The sequence below is a fragment of the Callospermophilus lateralis genome, chromosome 7 (genome assembly GCF_048772815.1).
Source record: "Callospermophilus lateralis isolate mCalLat2 chromosome 7, mCalLat2.hap1, whole genome shotgun sequence".
Taxonomy (NCBI): domain Eukaryota; kingdom Metazoa; phylum Chordata; class Mammalia; order Rodentia; family Sciuridae; genus Callospermophilus; species Callospermophilus lateralis.
Window position 1 is genome coordinate 135,572,750 of NC_135311.1, and position 18,450 is coordinate 135,591,199.

The 18,450-nt window shown below is 46.9% G+C and overlaps 1 protein-coding gene across 7 annotated transcripts in view; it reads right to left on the reverse strand.

The window, feature by feature from the left end:
• Vps13d (vacuolar protein sorting 13 homolog D) overlaps positions 1 to 18,450 on the reverse strand; it is a 245,867-nt gene that overhangs the window by 41,895 nt on the left and 185,522 nt on the right. For 6 of the 7 annotated variants that reach the window (XM_076861265.2, XM_076861268.2, XM_076861267.2 and 3 more), the window contains 2 exons: positions 5,335 to 5,467; positions 2,266 to 2,461 (listed from right to left, as the gene is read on the reverse strand). In XM_076861265.2, the coding sequence (XP_076717380.2) occupies positions 2,266 to 2,461; positions 5,335 to 5,467 (329 nt within the window). Of the gene's footprint in view, positions 1 to 2,265; positions 2,462 to 4,977; positions 5,157 to 5,334; positions 5,468 to 18,450 lie in introns of those variants that run through there. The other variant, XM_076861270.2, reaches the window with a different exon arrangement.

The window sequence follows — 18,450 nt, forward strand, 5'->3', positions numbered from 1 at the left end:
TTCCCACTCACTGACACCTGCAGAAGTTGAGAGGACAGGTGGGGCCTGGGTCTCAATCTGGCTCTTCCGCCTCCAGCTGTGTGGCTGTGGATAGGCCTCGGTCTCCCTGGAGTGTCTTGTTCTCATTTATAAGTGAAGAACAAAGACTGGCCGTGGCAAGGACTGGCGCTTGGTCAGTGAGAAGATCCTTCTTTTGGTGCCCACATGGTTCCCTTGTACCTGGGATGTCATTTCCTCTCTTACCTGGTCACCCCCCTTAGATCAACCCCCAGGAAGGCTCCCCTGCCTGCAGGTCAGCCACCCTCTTCCTCCCTTGCACTTTCTCTAGTCAGCCATCTTTCTCTACCCTCTAATCATAGGTGTCATTTATCACAACTTTGGAAAATAATTATTTATACAGCTTTTTATGTAGGCTGCTCTGACTGAGCACAAGCTCTCTGAGGCTGGGGACGGTCTTGTTTCCTGCTATATTCCCAGTCCAGAGTTCATGGGAGATTTTCAATCAATATTTACTGCCTGAAAATGTCAAAAGACAGATATTCACTGGCTGCCACTAAGTCAGACCTTCTGTGGCAATGCTGGATGACTGGTACAGATGACAAGAACACCTTTTTTTCTGAAGTAGCCATGGCTACATTACTTGTGCCCCTAAAAAGAGTACAACAGCTCATGGAGACAGCGAAACTAACAATGAACAAAATCCAAGTGCACTGACCTCAACAGGACAAAAGAACCTATTAAAATTTTAACACATGTACTCCAGATCTTTTCTGAACAAATAAGTCATTCCTTTGACTGCTGGGATTTTAAGAACAAGATGGTTCTCTGGGAATTCTTCAGTTTTATTTATACTTCCTTAGGTCTCGTTGTCTTAACAAAATTTTGGAGGTAGACTTCTTGGGCTTTGAGAAGAAACAAAAAACTAACTGAAGATAATTTTGAAGGCTCCACCTTTCCACAAGTACATAAATGCCTCAAAATACTCTCAAGGATTGTTTTAGCTTTGTATCTGAGTACAGAATGTAACTTAACTAAAGCAAATTCTACAGACCCCTTTTGAAAAGGCAGTTGCTGGGCTGTGGATGTAGCTCAGTGATAGAGCCCTTGTCTAGCACATGTGAGGTGCTGGGTTCAATCCTCAGCACCATATAAAAATAAATAAATAAAATAAAGTTACTGAGCCCATTCATAACTAAAAAAAAAAAAAAAAAAGGAAGGAAAGAAAAAATGTTTGCTGACCTTAAAAATAATAACAATCAATCAATAAAAGGCAGCTGCTTCCAGACAGAAGACCTTCTGGCAGGACATGTTGCACGGTCCCTGCCTATAGGGTCAAACAACTTGCCCACTGCAGCAATGTGTCACTGGTAAGGACTGTTGGTGGCAGACAAATGGATTCATTTTAATTTGGGACAACTTCACCTCAAATCCTACTTAAGGGAGAGACAGGGTGTGGACATGGCCCAGGCCCGGGTGTTCTCAGAGAGCACACTAACTCATTCGGGAACATCCATTATCCAGGCAGCAACAAAATTCTTCTGGGCTTAAGCTGAGTCCAGCTTGGCTGGGAATGATGACACTATACCCTCGTTGATAAGGATTCCCAATTAGTCACTCTGGCAAGAGAAGCTAAAACAGGGCACTGAAACGCAGAGCTAGTTAAGTGACTGGCTGTGGAGGCTCACAGGCCAGCTCTGATTTCCAGGCTCGGCTGGTATCAGGACAAGACAGCTTCCCACAGCAGAACTGCCAACTTGCTGGGAGTGGGGAAGGCTGGCTGGGATTAGCTCTGTTTTTTGAAGGAGTCTGGGAGACTGACTAGTGCTTTCAAGTGAAAGGAGAACTAAGGAAGAGCAATCCATGTAGTCAGCAGCAACTTGATGGATTCTGGAACTAGGCCGTGGGCAAGGGGCAAGGATCCACCAGCCTATGACCTTAGGATTTTCTTCATGTGCACACGGGGGTCCATTTAGCTCGGTGACTGGGGAAGTCTGTAATGATATAATCTTATTTCTGATTGTCTAATGAAGAACTCAACACAGGATAACACATACCTACCTACCTATCTCTGGAAAAAAATCCATGCCAAATTTTTGGGCCCCTTCTCATGTATTTGTATTAGGAAGGTCAGAAATTTCAGTTACAAGTATTCAAATTAAAACCACACGATAAAGGCAGAAGTGTGTGATCACACGTTCGTGTGGATCAGGAGACGCAGCAAACCGGGACTGGAAATCACACATCCCCTTCCCCGTGACCACTGACCTGGGGCCACTGAGTGTGGCTGTGTCTCTCACGGCCTGGGCTGTTTCAGATGCAAAATCCAGGGCGCCTGCTACTGGCTTGGTCACAGTGCCAACAAGCCCTTTCCCGAGGCCAGAAATGAAACCGCTGACGCCCCCTTCTGTTTTCACACCTTCCACCGTGGAGGTTATGACACTGGTCAGGCCTCCAATGATACCTAGCAAAAGAGACAAGGGCTACTGTAACCTGGCCAAGGACAACAGCAACAGCATTTAAAGCTAAACTCCTCAGTTCCTTGCACTGGGAAAGATACTCTAAGGGCATTCTGTTAATCTCTGTGTCAGACAGGCAAGAGACAGGGAGCCCAGTGGATCCGCCCCTTAGGTCCAGTGTTAGAGGGCACACATTTCGTCCTGGTCAGAAGTAAAGTGTATTTCAGTTTTAAGAATTCAAAAAAAAAAAAAAAAAAAAGCTGGGAGGTTAACAGTGGCCATTTTTCAATCCTGGAGCTTGCACAGCACAGAGGCAATTCTGAGAAGATGTAGAGTAGGACTGAATCCTTGGGAGTCTAGAAATAGTGTCCTTGGGGAAAGGTTGAAGAAATTGGGATCCCATGAAATGTAAGGCAGAGGGACAGCAAAAGACACATGTTCTGTTTTCCAAGAATACTCCGTGATCAGCAAATACCATCAAATGTTTGCAATGGGGTAAAAGCTACTCCATACTTTGTTGAGATCAGACATAGGCAATTGTAGTAAATGATGAAGCCTTCATGAGGGGCACCCCCAAAAGCTGCCAAATCTAGCCAGAACTCTCCCAGTGGGTGCTTCAAAAGACCAACCTAGGTCAAAAAGACATTGCAAATAATTTGCAAGTTGACAGCAATGACAGCCTCAGAAGGGACCAGAAACTGGCAAAGGCTGCAGAGGTCACAGGCACTGCAGGGAAGACAGGCGGTGTGCGGGGAGCATTTCTAGGACTTGTGCCAGGGACACTCACAGGATGTTTACCCTCTGACAAGCGGGGGTGTGAGGGTGCTCTCTGGACTCTTCAGCTCTAGTGAGACAGATTGGTACAGGAAACTCCTTGGGTGAGAAAGCACTAACATTCACAGTGTTTCTTCTGAATCTGGGTCCATTGCTCTAGGGAGGCAGTAGCCCCTTCCCAACCTATTGAGCAAAGTTCTTGGCAGAGCGCATGCAGTGCAGGAGTTCAGACCAGGTCCGTGCGACAAACACCAACAAACCTGGGGCACGCACACCTCCCAGTTTTACACGAGGGAGGCTGAGTAGTTCTGGTTCTTGTTATCTTTGAAAGCTCTTTTCTTCCTGAAGGAAGAATCTCATTGAAGGCCACTGTTTTTACATAACTCAAAACTCAAAGGGTCCCTTTTGGATGAGGCCACAGGTTCCAGCCCTAGGCTGGCCTAAGTGGCTCGTGGAGAGGCTATGGATATCATCTGTATAATCCTGGTTGGAGGTGATTTTGTGACCTTAAGCAAATCACTTATATTCTCAGCACATGAATGTATTCATCTAAAAAGTGAGGGCACACATGCCCTCCCCATCCAGCAAAGATGTTGCAAAGATAATGACAATCAGACACAGTGAATTTTATATTTTTTAAAATAGCCCTCAATTGTCACTGTACGGACATTACAGTTAATATAGAATGACTAAATCTTAACCGTAAATGATTACTCAAAAGTCAACTTTAGTCTGTAAACAGATCAATTTCTGCCAAATTGTACTTCTGTCCTGAAGCCTCCCTGGGAGCTGCTCTCTTTATAGCCGAGCAATCTCAGCAAGACCAAAGGCATTTTGACCCAAAGCTCGCCAATGGAAAAGCTGATGAATAAACTCTGCAATAAACATGATGTCCTGAGCATAAACAGAACACAACTTTTATTATCTATATTCCCTCTTCTTTCTCCAAATGCAGAGAGGCATGACTGATCTCAGTCTTGATGCAACTTTGATAGTTTGAGGCGATGCCTGAGGATCTGTGTGGACAGTTCAATCACCACCATGACTGAGTAGGAGCTGTGTGAGCATCAGGCGAGGCGGGCTCAGCTCTCAGTGCTCACTGCCCAGCAGAGCATGCCACACACACAGCTGGCCACACACCTACTTGACCCACACTGCCAATGTGCAGCCTCACGGTTCTCACTGGGGAGGGGAGTGGGGAAATGTCACCTGCGTCGGACTCACAGGGTGAGGACGATTTTCACAGGCAAGGAAGTGTGGCAGAGGCAGGGTGGGCAGCAGGACTGAGGGAGCAAGGACGTGGTGCACATTTGGGGAGCCATGCTTAGCTCTGTGTAAATAGGGACAGTGGTAGAAGAACTGCCTAGGTCTGCATTTCAAGGGCCTTAAAGGCCATACTCAGAAGTTGCTGAGAAAAATGCAACAAAAGGCAAACCAGTTGGACGAAAGTTGGAATCAGAGCATTAAAATCTGGAATTCAGCCAGGCATGAAGACACACGCTTGTAATCTCAGCAGCTCAGGAGGCTGAGGCAGGCAGATCATTAGTTCAAAGCCAGCCTCAGCAACAGCGAGGGGCCAAGCAACTAAGTGAGACACTGTCTCTAAATGAAACACAAAATAGGGCTGGGATGTGGCTCTGTGGTCAAGTGCCCTGGGTTCAATCCTCGGTACCACCCACCAAAAAAAAAAAAAAGAAAAAGCTGGAATTCAAATTCAGAGAGACAACTTTATGCCATCACCTACATCCTGTGGACAGTGACTCTGTGGTCCTGTGAATGTGCTTCCATGTGGGCCACACACTGGGCAGTCAACTTCGCTTTCACTGTCAGTGGGCTAAAGGCAGTCCCGCGTGGCCATTCTGGATTCTAAGGGGTGTGGGAGAGCATGCCCGATGACACCTCAGGAACAGAAAAGTGCATAGTGCCCTGGAGAGGAACAGCACATCTCACCAGCTGCCACATTTCCACTACGAGGTGGCCTTCAGGCACACAATGGGACCAAGCCAGCGGTGCCAGGGCTTCTGCCACCTCAGCTTTCTTTTCTCTCTAAGCATTTGGCAGTGCAAGGGCACTTGTGAGGGAGGGACAGTGGCAGGCGACTTACCATGAGCCAGGCCGTGGATGCCAGCAACCAGGTGCTCCCCACTTGTGGCGGCGTGGTACCGGATGTACTCCCTCTCTGACTGATGCCGATTGTCCATCGTCTTCCCCAAGCCATCTGATAACGTCCCTGCAAACTGGAATGGATTAGAAACAAGAAGAGTTTTAAAGTCTTGGAATTACTTTTATTATTTTAAATAAATACCTTCCCTTGCTCCTAGTTAGGATTCAGTAAATGCTAATTACAGAGAGGAATTAATTGCTGAATTAGGAATTCCTGTCTGCCCTGGCAGAGTGGTTCTCAAACGCTGGACAGACACAAGCTGAGGGTGGCTCACACTGGGGAAAACAAGGTTGCAAAGCCACTACTGAAAGGCCTGATGACATCTACTCTCCACAGCAAAGATGGAGCGTCTCTAATCCAAACATTTGAAATCCAAAATGTTCTAAAACATGAAACCTGAACCCTGCTGAGATAGCACTCCACATCTGACGTCAGGTTGGGGGTGGAGTCAGAACAAGGTGCTCCAAAGACACTGTACAAAGTTACCTTCTGGTGATGTGCATAAGGGGTACATGAAACATAAATGGATTTCATGGTTAGACTTGGGTCCCATCCCCAGGATCTTATTCACATGCAAATATTCAAATCCAAATCTGGAAAAAACCCAAATCAAAAGACTTCTGGGGTTGTAGCTCAGTGGTGAAGCGCTTGCCTAGAATGTGTAAGGCACAGGGTTCTATCCTCAGCACCACATAAAATAAATAACTAAATAAAATAAAGGTACTGTATTGTGTCCATCAACAACTTTAAAAAAGGGGGGGCTGGGATTGTGGCTCAGCAGTAGAGCGCTCACCTAGCACACGCGGGGCCCTGGGTTCAATCCTCAGCACCACATAAAAATAAATAAATAAAACAAGGGTATTGTATCTGACCACAATTAAAAAAATAAATATTAAAAAAAAAAGACTTCTGGTCCCAAGCAATTTATATAAGGAATAGCCAATCTGTGCTACTACAAATTTACTAGGGGAAAACATACAATGGTATAACAAAATGACCTGCAGGGAGAAGAGTAAGAATTGGGATCCTACCACAGTGAGACACAAGCCCTTTACTTTAACAACCGATTGGAATCAAAACAGGAAATACGTCAGATTATTGCCTTAGGGTCTGGTATCAAAAAAATTTTTTAAGGGGTGGCTAAGCACGTACCTCAGTGGTAGAGTTCTCACCTAGCATATGCGAGGGCCTAAGTTCAATCCCAAGCACCACAAAAATAAATACGATAAAATTTAAAAATGAGAGAGATCAATCTCCCTCAATTGATGCCTTCTCATCGACAACTCCCCAGTTCCTACTGGATGCCAAGCCTCATCTGTTAAAAGTCAAAAGGAAGCAGTTGGGAAGATTAACAGGTGAGTCCCCTTTCACAGGAGCAGCGGACTCGAACTTACAGCTTCCAGGGAAACCATCCTCCCCCACAGTCAGAGGATTTTATTTATCCTGACATACTTTAACCAGAGAAGCTGTCTCATCCATCAAAGCTGGATAAAAAGGACATAAAACTCTGTTTTGTCACAAGGCAATTTGAAAAGGTTTAAAGTGACAGTTAATAAACCACAGGGTACTTATCCTCATCATTCAGGCATAAAAAGAGAAGGATATCAAATATATAATTAACCTTCACAGAAGAATCTACCAAAACAAGAGGTTTAAGTGCCAATGACCCAGAACTAACCTTTCAGAAAACTCACAGGAATGTTATTTAGATACACAGCTCATGGAAGACGCAGGACAAGCGGCCTGCTTGGGGGACCCATATCCTGGGCCAATGTGGACCCATTTGTTCCGATCTGGGGAGGGGCGGTGCCCAGCACAGAGCAGTCAGCCCTGAGGCTTCCTGACATTAGTGACAGAAAGCTGTGCTTAGCAGAGGCTCCTGCAGCGAGCCAGGGGACACCCAATCCTTCACTCAGCCTGAACTCCATTTCCATCGAGGGCAGTGATCACTGACCTCTCTGGAAATCCAAGCCCTACCATTCGTTATTTGTTTGCCTTTCCTTTTCCCTCACTGTCTAACTAAAGTTAATGAAAATCAACCTTAAAATTTCTTCAGGACAGTGAGAGGTGCCAGGAGATGTTGCGAAGGCAGCGCTGTGGATCGCTACATCAGGGCTTTAGTTAGAGACCCCCGCTGAGTGCCGCTGACTGGCTCCTGGGTGTTCTCTGTTCTGACCCAGGAGGATGGGGGTAAGACGACCTGTGAGAGCACTCTTCCTTCGAAAAGCTCGTTTTTTCCACCTGCTTCTTAAGTACCTCACTTTAATTTTTATTTTTTTGGAGACAGGGTCTTACTACTTCAGCCTCCTGAGAAAGTAGGGTTATGGCCCGTACCGGTGCCTGGCCAGTGCATCACCTTTCTGTGGAAAGGTGCCTACACCTAAGTCAACTTACCGGGGACTTCTGTCTGAATCCCCACCTCTCTGTCTATAAGAATATTACCTGTGAAACCAGCTAGATTTGTCCTTTGTTACTTGTGAGTAAAAAGTAAAGCATTCAGAGATATTAGCAGGCAACTATTATAAAAGTCTTCTCCCTTGGCGATGTAGGTTTGAGAACAGAAAATTTGAGAGCATTTTGGAATCTATGATTCAACCAAAACCATACTGATAGGAGGTGAATTCGACCTGACAAGGAGAGACATTTTTCAGGAACCAAACCAAAGCCAGAGAGATGACAGGTGCAGGGCCCAAAGCAGGGCCTTGATTCAGAGTATTGGACCCAGGCCACCACAAGAAAGTGGCCTCCTTTTACTGCAGGGTAGTTACTTAGTCATCCTTAATTCCACATTTATCCTACCTCAGAGGGCAGCGAGACCACACCCTCCCTGTGGCTCCCTCCTAAGCACATGCGGGAGGCAGAGGGAGGGGTTCCAGCAGCACCCATGTGGGTGAGGCTGAGAAGCATTATTTCTCCCACATCAAACAGGAGCGATGGGGTCTCGCAGGGAGTGTTCCCATCAATCCAGGACATCCTTCACCCCATCCCCCAAATTGTCTTGTGACAAATGAAGCCCAGAGGCAGATATTCAGATTATTCAGACAGTGGAGAAAGGAATCCAGAGGTCCTGATGGAGAGGCTGAACCCTCAGGGTGTGCTCAAGTACAAGCCCGCTGTGTAGCCAGTCCACAGACCAGCAGTGTACAGAGCCCCCGCTGCGCATAGGCCATAGACTCGCAATGAGAAATCAGAAGTGGGGGCTGGGGATGTGGCTCAAGTGGTAGCGTGCTTGCCTGGCATGCATGCGGCCCGGGTTCAATCCTCAGCACCATATACAAACAAAGATGTTGTGTCTGCCGAAAACTCAAAAATAAATAATTCTCTCTCTCTCTCTCTCTCTAAAAAAAAAAAAAAAAAAAAATTCTCTCTCTCTTAAAAAAAAAAAAAAAAAAGAGAAATCAGAAGTGGCCTTGCCACCTGCCTTCAAGCCCAGAGGCAGGTACATGGTGTCACAGAAAGAGAATCACACCTGAATTTGAATTCTGACTATGACAGCTTCCATTTCCTTGTCTTCAAAACAGGAATCAAAATGTTACCTTCAAGGATGCCGCAGAGCTGGATAATGTGTGTAAAGCCCTCCGCACAGACGATATGTAACAGACATTCAATAAAGCGGCACCAAGTTGCCTGAACCTCTGCAAAACAGGATAACTGGACTCTGCAGGGCTGGGGTGGCGCCTGGCCTGGGGCTCCTCCAGGGGTGGAAGCTGTCTGCCTGCAGAGGGGCCAAAGGCACTAGGGCAAGGAGTGTGCACTTACGCAGGATGGGAAAGTGACTGGCAGCTGGGAGGTGATTTATAGATAATCTGTCACCTGCTGGCCATAAACAGTACCTGTATCCCAGAAGGGCATTTGTAGAGGGTTAAGTTAATCAAATTCACTTTGTAACAAGTTCAAGTTCACAAAATACTTTAGGCCTGGCGTGAACATTGTACTAGCCAAGATGAAAGGCTCCAAGGAACAGAATGTCCTTCAGAAAGCTTGCTGCTGCTCTTGCAAAGACCACGACTCCCTTCTTTTGCTGAAGGAAGCCACGATACTTGCTGCCCTTAGGAATTCTGGCCACAGTCCAAAGTCATTCATTTCTATAAGGCACTATTTTCAGCAAGAGGGTAAAGACCTCAGAAGTACTTGAAGAGGCCAGTTCTCCTGAATAGCTGAAACACTGTGGGTCAACACCCAACCTTCCCAAAACAATCCCATTATCCATTCAAAGAGAGACACTGCAAATTAGCCTGGGTTTGGGGCCTGGCTCTGAACAGTTGGTATTATAAAACCAAAATTCAAGTAGATGCTGGAATGGTGTAAGGAAAAAAAAATCACACTGTGTCCTTCTGTTCTGTCCTGTCCGTCTTCCTGACCCTTTTATGCTACTCAGCAAGCACAGAATGCCAATGGTACTTGGCCAGTGTAACAGGAGCTGAGCTGGAGCTTCTCCCCTTCTCCTGGGCTCTTCTTTCACAGTTATTTACTTAATGGAAATTTCCTCTTTAATATCGTTGCCCCACTGAGTAAATGCTGATGACAGTATCTTCCTTGTCACCAGAGCAGATGGTGAGCATGTATCACAGGAAAAGAGAAGTGACAGGACTCTAGCACAAGGGACAAGTCTTATATTTGTCCAAGTGCAAAGCTGAACAGCTGCAAGTCAGCTACCAGCACAGCTCTGATTCCACCGGCCTGGCCTGTGAGAAGCCTCACTGGAGCACGGACCACATGAAAACTCACACATGCCACGCCTGTCAGTCAAGCTGCTGGGATGGCACTGAATAGGCAGGAGCCTGCTGACTGGGCGTCCTGGTGAGAGCCACAACTTGCTTGAACCTCAGTTTATCATTTGCAAAATGCTTTCTCCTCCAGCAGGCTGCTTTGGAAGGTTCAGGAGGTAATGAAGGCAGATGCCTGGTATGCTGTCTGGCCATCCATTTCTACAAGTTCCTCAGCAGCAGTTTGGGACCTCAGACATAAGCATTATTTTCAAGTTCACAGGTAGTGAGCAAGAAAACCTGAATCATAAGACCTAAGTCGCTTCAAAACCAAGGTCTTCACCATTTCCTTCTGTTTTTTTTCCCTTCTGTTGATATAATTAAAATATCCACAATTAAAAATTATTCCAACTGTGCATTTTGTCTTAATGTTGAAGAGCTCTTTCAGAATTCTTATTAATAGGGAAGAATTAAAGGAAAATGTGGTCCAAACACCAGTAATGATTTCTGGTTGGAAAAGGCAAACCAAACAACTAGTCCTTGCTTGGCCAAGTGGTGAAGGAGTCCGAGAAATAGAAAAGAGCATTGAGAGAAACAGGCGTGGAGAGAGCTAGGGTTTGGCTTCCAGAGGCAACTTAGAGTTCGAGTGGGTTATCTGTTTTCAGTTCTACCTGTTTGTGAAGTATGTAGAGTTCTTGAGGCAAAGAACCCAGAAAGGGGGGTCTGAATAAGAACATAAGACATTTTAAAGCTGAGACTGACATTCTGCTTCCTCAATATCCCTAAATCAATGACCTTGCTTCCCCACTCCCCTGCTGCTCTATTGGTCTCTGGAGATCTAGGCACCCCCCTGCCCTGGGACATGTACCTGTTGCCATTTCACACATAAACACTTACCAGGAACCACGTCCTTTTCAGTTAAGGAACAAAGTTATCCACAGATAGTCACAGACACCTGTCATTATCTCACACACAACGTCTAAATGCCACAACCAAGTCCAGCCTCGGGACTGTCCCACGGCCTTAACCAGCCCGAGACACACCTGCTGGAGGGGCAAGTCTCTCTTGCCCTTCTGCAACTGTGACCCAGTTATGAACTCACATGCTGTCTCAGATTAATCTGGAAGCTCAGAGTGGTTTAAAGCACTTCCACATAGGATTTTGTTTTTTCTTTAAAACTGACTGGCAGAGTTTCCCGAGACTAAAGCACGGAAATAAAGACAACACACACAGACTTGAGAGGACTGATGTTCAACAGAGACAAGCATCATGACTAACCAAGTCCTAGTTGTGTTTTCTACACCAATTTTAAGAATTACATGAGCAAGTCACATCTTTAAACTCAGCTGTGCAGGGAACTGTGTCCTTCCACTTGGCTGTTCATCAGCTGTACTCACTGTAGGATTTTTTTTTTTAATTTAGTTTTTAGTTGTAGATGGACATAATATTTTTAATTTTTATATGGTGCTGAAGATCTAACCCAGTGCCTCGCATGTGAGGCAAGCGCTCTACCGCTGAGCCCCAGCTCCAGCCCCTCACTGTGGGCTTTTGTAAAAGAAGTGTAAACAGTTGCACTGAGGATTCCAGGCCCCACTTACCCATTGCTGAGAACCCCCAGAAGCGCTCAGAGGGAAGTGTGAAGGGGCCAGTTAGTGCTGGCCAGGAAAGAGGCCTCTGACCCCAGGAGAGAGATCCAGTTTGCCATTCTCACAGGATTTCCAATGTGATGAGTGACTCACTCCTCAGCACTGAACCAGGAGACAGTCAGGATGTGAGGAAAAGTCCCCTTTGTGGTGGTCACCAATAATGGCCATCCGGCAGATAAATTATTTCCACTCTAGGGAAGCACACAGGCTTTGCAAATCAGAGTCCAGAGGTCACCTCTGTTACTAGTATCAGCTGGGTGGACATGAGCAGAACATATGTCTTGATCCATGAGACAAGAGAACTAGACCCACAGTCACCCAATGAGACCTCAGCTAGAAAAGCACTCAGATGAGGCCCTCGGCCACAGCTTAAGCAGGTGCTGCCCATCCGGGCCTTCCTTCCGCCGTCCCCACCCCTTCTGACTGAATCCTGCATGTCTCATCCTGAGCACATGAATCACCTATGCCCATTCTGGAACAGAGGAAAGAGGAACATGACAATTATAAATAGACTAACATCTCAAAACAGAAATTTAGAAACAAATGGAACATTCCTCAATAGAAAAGAAGCAAGCTTATCTCTGTTCCAGTCACAATGACTCCATTCTTGTGAAGTACTTTGTGTTTCAAAAGAATATTCTCTTTAGTGCCAACTTCCTTGGAAGCAGGGAGGTGGGTGATGTCATTGAGAACAATCACAGATGCAGGCACCAGTAGAGGCTGAACTTCTTGCTGCCAAAGTCACAGAGGCTTCAAGGGTCTGAAATAACTTAATGTGGTTTTTAGGAAGAAATCTGTTCCCAACCATTTCTTTAACTAAATGAAACTGAGCGTGCGGTGGAATGGAACAGGCACACTCCCAGCTGCTGAAGTGACAGGGTCACTTTTGGAATCACACATGGTGGCTGACAGTGCTGCCAGGCTTGTTTCGCCAGTATCTGCAACAAGGTTCGTCAGCTGCGATCTCACACCTTCCAGGAAGAAAGGCAAGTGTTACTGCCATTTTACAGATGAAACTGCAAAGATCGTGACTGTCTCTAACGAACATCCGCTAAGCACCTACTGCACTCATCAGGGAGTAACCTACTGAGTGACCACGACCTTGACTTTTGTTATCACCTCTGCAGCAAAATCCCTTCCTAAATGCCAGGGAAGATCCTACGAGACACTGGGCATGCATCTTTCCTCTCCCAAGTAGAGGAACTGACGAAGGCGGGCAGCCAACGGGAGTATATAAATGACAAAGTTTCTGAAAAATTAACTTACAAATCACTGGACAAGACAAAGGAGTCAGGCTCCAGTCCCCTCCCTTGACCCATCTCTCTGACTGGATGCCCTCCTGGCTTCCTTCAGCCAGGCCTTCCTGTGGGCCTTGCAGCTGAGGAGCCAGTTCCTTCTTCCCCAAAAGAAACAAGAGGCTCAGTGAATGTGCATCACAAGGACAGCCCTGAGCCACACCAGAGCGTGTTGCTAGTTCGTGCTGTTTGTGCTGGGAAGAAAGATGTGGGGTGGGGACTGGGACCAGTGATTTCAAGCGCTCCTGCCTGCAGACAAGAGGTCTGCTCTCCTCCCCAGAGTCACACAGGTAAGTTTCCTGCAGATGTGCACCACCAAAGCTACAAGATTCGCTTGGTCAGGGCTGGTCTCATCAGGCAAATCTAAGTCCAGAAAGGAGCTGGCGCTCTGATAAGCACTGTTTTATGTCCATGGAGCTGACACATGGAGGGATGAATGTACAGGGAGGAGATTGAGGTGGGGGTGAACAGGTAACCAACAGCGTCCTGGGGTGAAGAGAGATCCTGAAAGTTCACCCAGGCCGTCCTTATTCCCTTTCCGTCCATCTCTGCCAACCTTTGCTTTTCCCAACATCCTGGAACCATTAAGAGTAATACATCATCTGCAGGGGAAAGTAAGCTATTTCTAATAACCAACGAATTTGTTATTGGGCAAGCAGACTGCCTGGGTTTGGGAAGCCAGGTGTCCGGAGCCTACTCTCACCTCCAGGCAGCATCGGGGAGTCACACACGAGCAAGCATTAGGGTCTAGGCAAGGACACTGCCTGGGAGCTGGTCTTCAGTACCAGACAGAACACAAAATTGAACCCATCCTTGGGGTGGAAGCAGAAGGGCAGATCTAAGGTACTCAAGTCCTGTCTTGTTTCTTCAGAGACCAGCTTGATCCCAGGCTCAAATGAAAGACTCCAAGAAGATTCTTCTAGAAGTCAAATGTTTCCACCTTTCAGATGAGTATACAAAGCAAAGTTATAATTTTAGTTATTTGCTACTAGCTCCTCAGAAACCTCTGGCCTTTGCCCGGGGCGGCCTTCGTAGGCTGTCCTCCAGCCCCACGGCAGGTGATGTGGGAGAGGACACTCAGAAGCACACCCATGTACTTCCTGCAGATCGGGTGTTTTGAAGCCCTTTCTGGTTATCAGATTTCTGCAAAGTCCCAGGAGGAGGAAGAGCCTGCCATCCATTTAACTCTGCAGCTGCCCTTTCCAAAGGCCGCTGCAGGGGCCTGTTCCGATGCCTTTGTGTGTCTTTTAAAATAAATCTTCGATTACCAGAAAGATAGGAAAGCAGGGGCTCTGGTTCAATGTACTTTTCACTTACAAGAGAGTGAACTAACCCTGCTTACACAAAAGACCACCCCCACCCACCACCACCTAAACAGAGCTGACTCTCCGGGATGGAGTGTCCTCAAGGCCTCCATTTCAATGTCAGGAGTTGAGGCTGATATATCCTCTGCAGCCCAGCCCCATCCTTCTGTTATCATCCCTCAGGATGAAGGAAGGTTTTGAGCCTTCCTGAAATACCTGTCCCTCTGGGAAAGGCCCGTTGTTAATACCCTACATGGCCAAGGAAAGCTCTGAAAACAGGTTCTGCAGGGCATGTATGCTGGGGTGGAGGGGAGGATCAAAGCACTGCATACCTGAAGGTAGAAGGAAAGAAGAAAGTAAATCTTTCTGGAGAAACGTATCAGGCAGAACCTCTGATTTTTTTCCTCTACAATGTCCAGCCCTCAACACTAGCTACCAAGAATGCATAAAAATAATTCTAAATGACTGGAAACTAAGCAGGGAGGGACCCAGACAAGACCACTCACATACGTAGTGTGATCACTATCTTTAAAAATGTGCTAAAAGATGGAGAATTACACCAGAAGGTTGCAACTGAGATTCTAACAGACCACAGAGTAGACAGAGCACCGAAGAGGACTAACAAAGCAGGGAACGAGGCGGCAGGTCAGCCAGGGAAGGCTGAAGAAAACCAGGAAGGGGTGCAGAAGAGAGCTGAGGGGCCCGTGCGAGGAGGAGCAGCAAGGCCAAGTGCTGAGTAACTGGAGTCACAGAAGGAAAAGAAAGAGAGGCAGCCCAGGCCCAAAGTCAGTGGCCAAGAACTTGCCCAAAGTATCAAGACATTAAGCTTCAAACTTACTGTTTTATAAATCCCACATGGAAGAATGATGTTGGAACACATTACTATTAAAAACTTACTAAAGACAAAGAATAAACCTTCCAAGAGCAATCAAAGGAGAAAAGGTGCATTATCTAGAACTGTTTCAAGAGAAATGCACGAACAACAATGGAAGGAGGCCACTTAAAGGGTCAAAGAAATCTGCCAATCTAGAGTTCGAAACTTAGTCAAAACGTCTTTCAAAGATACAGGTGAATCTGGGTACAGTGGCACACACCTAAAATCTCAGCGACTTGAGAGGCTGAAGCAGAAGGACTGCAAGTTTGAGGCCAGCCTCAACAACTCAGAGGGACCCCGTCTCAAAATAAAAAATAAAAGTGCCGGGGATCTAGTTCAGAAGTAGAACATCCTCCCTGGGTTCAATCCCCAGCACCCTCCGACCCCAACAAATCTGAGAAGATTCGCCACCAGATGTTCTCTAGCAGAAGGATGGAGGCATGGATATGGAAGAAAAGCATGAATGACCCCCACCAGGACAAATATACACTGAAGTGAGCATGGGTCATGTGAAAGAAAAGTTAATGGTTTGTAAGGTTAAACATAGGTGAGATTCAAATATATAACAACAGAAAAAGATAGGAGGGGGCAGACGGAGGTAGAATTATAACTTGCAATTGTCTGGGAAGCTTAAATAAAATAAAGAAAAGAAAGATGGGGAGATAAATACTCTATGACCAGGCCACTCTGACCTGCTCTAACGGGAGACTCCTGTGTAGTGCAGGAAACGTGAACAAGAATGGCCTTATCAACACTGGTTCTTGACTATTGAGGACGGCGTCACATCTACAAGAGGGCACTACAGGAAGTCGCTTTAAACTGTGGCTCAAGTTCTCTGTGCCCCCTTGTGAATACAGCCTTGTACCAGCCCATTCCTGCAAATGTGGCACTGCTGAGGTCCAAAACAAAGCCACAAGGTAGAGGTGACTTGTGCACCAGCTAAGGATGTGGCCCCTGAGGCAGGCAGCCTCAGTTCCTAGTCCAGCGCTCTTCCTAACCTTGGGTAAATTACTCGATGGCTCTGAGCATCTGTGTTCTTATTATAGACTAGCACTCAGAGGAGCATGATGAGGATCAAATGAATATTTGTGAGAAGACTCAGAATAAGACCCAGCACGTGGCAAAGTGATTAATCAATATTAGCCAGCCCCCCCACCCCCACCCCCATTGAACCCAGAACCACATGAATGCTAGGCAGGTACCACTGAGCCCCCGGATGATGTTATTTTTTTAGAGAATTCCATATTTTCAGTACAGCAATACTGAGGAATAAAGATAAATGCAATTAACATAGGAATACCCAGAGAATATACAAACATTCCCCATGGTCAAGCTGATTAGTGAGCTGTAACTATGTGGTCAACTAGACAGCAAGACAGCAGACAAGCTGCTTGCCTTTGGCAACAAAATAAGGGAGACAAAAGCCAAGGAAATACAACATCAACATTGTTGTTACTGCTTATCAGAACACAGACAAAGCCAGATCACCAGGGCCAGGACCAAGGAAACAGGTTGTTGGCTCTTGATTGGAATTTCCTAGGATTGTTACCATGTACCACAAGATTAATCTAATGCTTCTCTGCACACAGACAATTTATGTGAAATGTATCAGAAGGATATAAAAAAAGCTTGGGCTTGCGTGGGAACAAAACTGCTTTTAAGAAATGTATCATCACCAGGCCCACTAAGAAAATACCACAGACTCAGAAGAAGTACCCACACTTACCAAATAAGCTAGTTCACAGTCTGATGGGGGTTTGCAGGGGTGGGATAGGCAAGACCATCTACGGATCAGAGAGCAGGCAGATCCAACATGTTCAAGAGACTCGTCTACTGAAGTGAGTGTGCCTGGGAGTCGCGGCATCGAGCTAGGCCTGCCCAGTGTTTTCAGATGGTGCACACGCTGACATTTCAAACCGTACCTCCACAACTCATGGTTACCTCCTGCTCCTCATACCACCTCTGCACCCGGCAGGTAAGGGGCACCACAGAGCACTGCCCACGTGAGTGCTGACTGCGTGGAGGGAGCAAAGTGAGGAGATGTGCAGGTTCAAGCAACTGACCCATGCACCTCAAGAACAGGACATTTCCTGGGAAGAGGTGGCAATGTGTGCCTTTGAGGGTATATGTAATTTCATTAAAAAAGCAGCAGTTAAAACCAACGTATTGTCAGGCAGAATGAACGATAATTTAAGAATTAGAAATAACTAAATGCTGAGATCCTTTAGTTTGTTTTGTTCTGCTTTGAGGAATAAGAATGTGCTGGAAATTTGGGGAATGTACTCCAAACCTCCTTTCTTCCTCCTCCTCCTACACACACACACACACACACACACACACACACACACACACTCTTTATACTCCTCTTTGTCCAAGGCCTTTAATGAGCATACAGGGATGGGGAGCCAGCTCCCTCACACATCCTGCCTCAGGCGGTGGCCTGCAGGGCCTCAGGCGGCCTGATTAGCGGGATCCCAGGAGCCCCCGCTGCTCTTATCTCCACAGATGCCTAAGGAGTTTGGCATCTTCCCTCCCAGCCCTCCTGGGAAGCCGCCCAGCAGGTGCCCGTTGGCAATAGTTTTGTGTTACAGGCCCAATGAATGATCCCCGCAGGAGCTGCCGGCTGTTTTCACAGACACAGAAGGCAGTCAAAAGTCCACCGCGTGAACTTGGAATGACCCCAGCTGCGGAGTCACTGGCGGGTTCACCGGGAGGGCAGGCACGCTTTATTAAACAACTAACACTCTTCACAGATAACTTTCTGAAAAGCACAAGTGTTAACTCTTTGCACTCTTGCTCTGACAGAACCCCTCAGCCATGGAGGGCTCCCTGGGGGATTTCGGCCAGGGAGACAGACATGAGACCCACGATGTGGCACAACCAGGAACTGTGCTCATCTTGCAGGGGAAGGTCACCATTTGGCCTTCCGCTTCGGGAGTGTTTCCGATTGAAGGTCTCAAGCACCTTCTCCAGTGAGCATGGTGTACCCAGGAGCCGCCTGGCAGGGACAGCCCTTTGCCAGGTCCCCCACATAGCAACTAGCACAAAGGAACATCCAAACCTGCTGGCTCGCTCTGCCCCACACCTGGCACCTGCAAGGACAGGCCTGAGACTTCTGGATGCCTCTGTCCCAGCAGGACAGAAATGGGGACCAAGCTTAGAGAAACCCACTGTGCAGACCCCATCCCCTTTTGTGCCAGGACCGGAAGTCCCATTGACTGCGACAGCCAG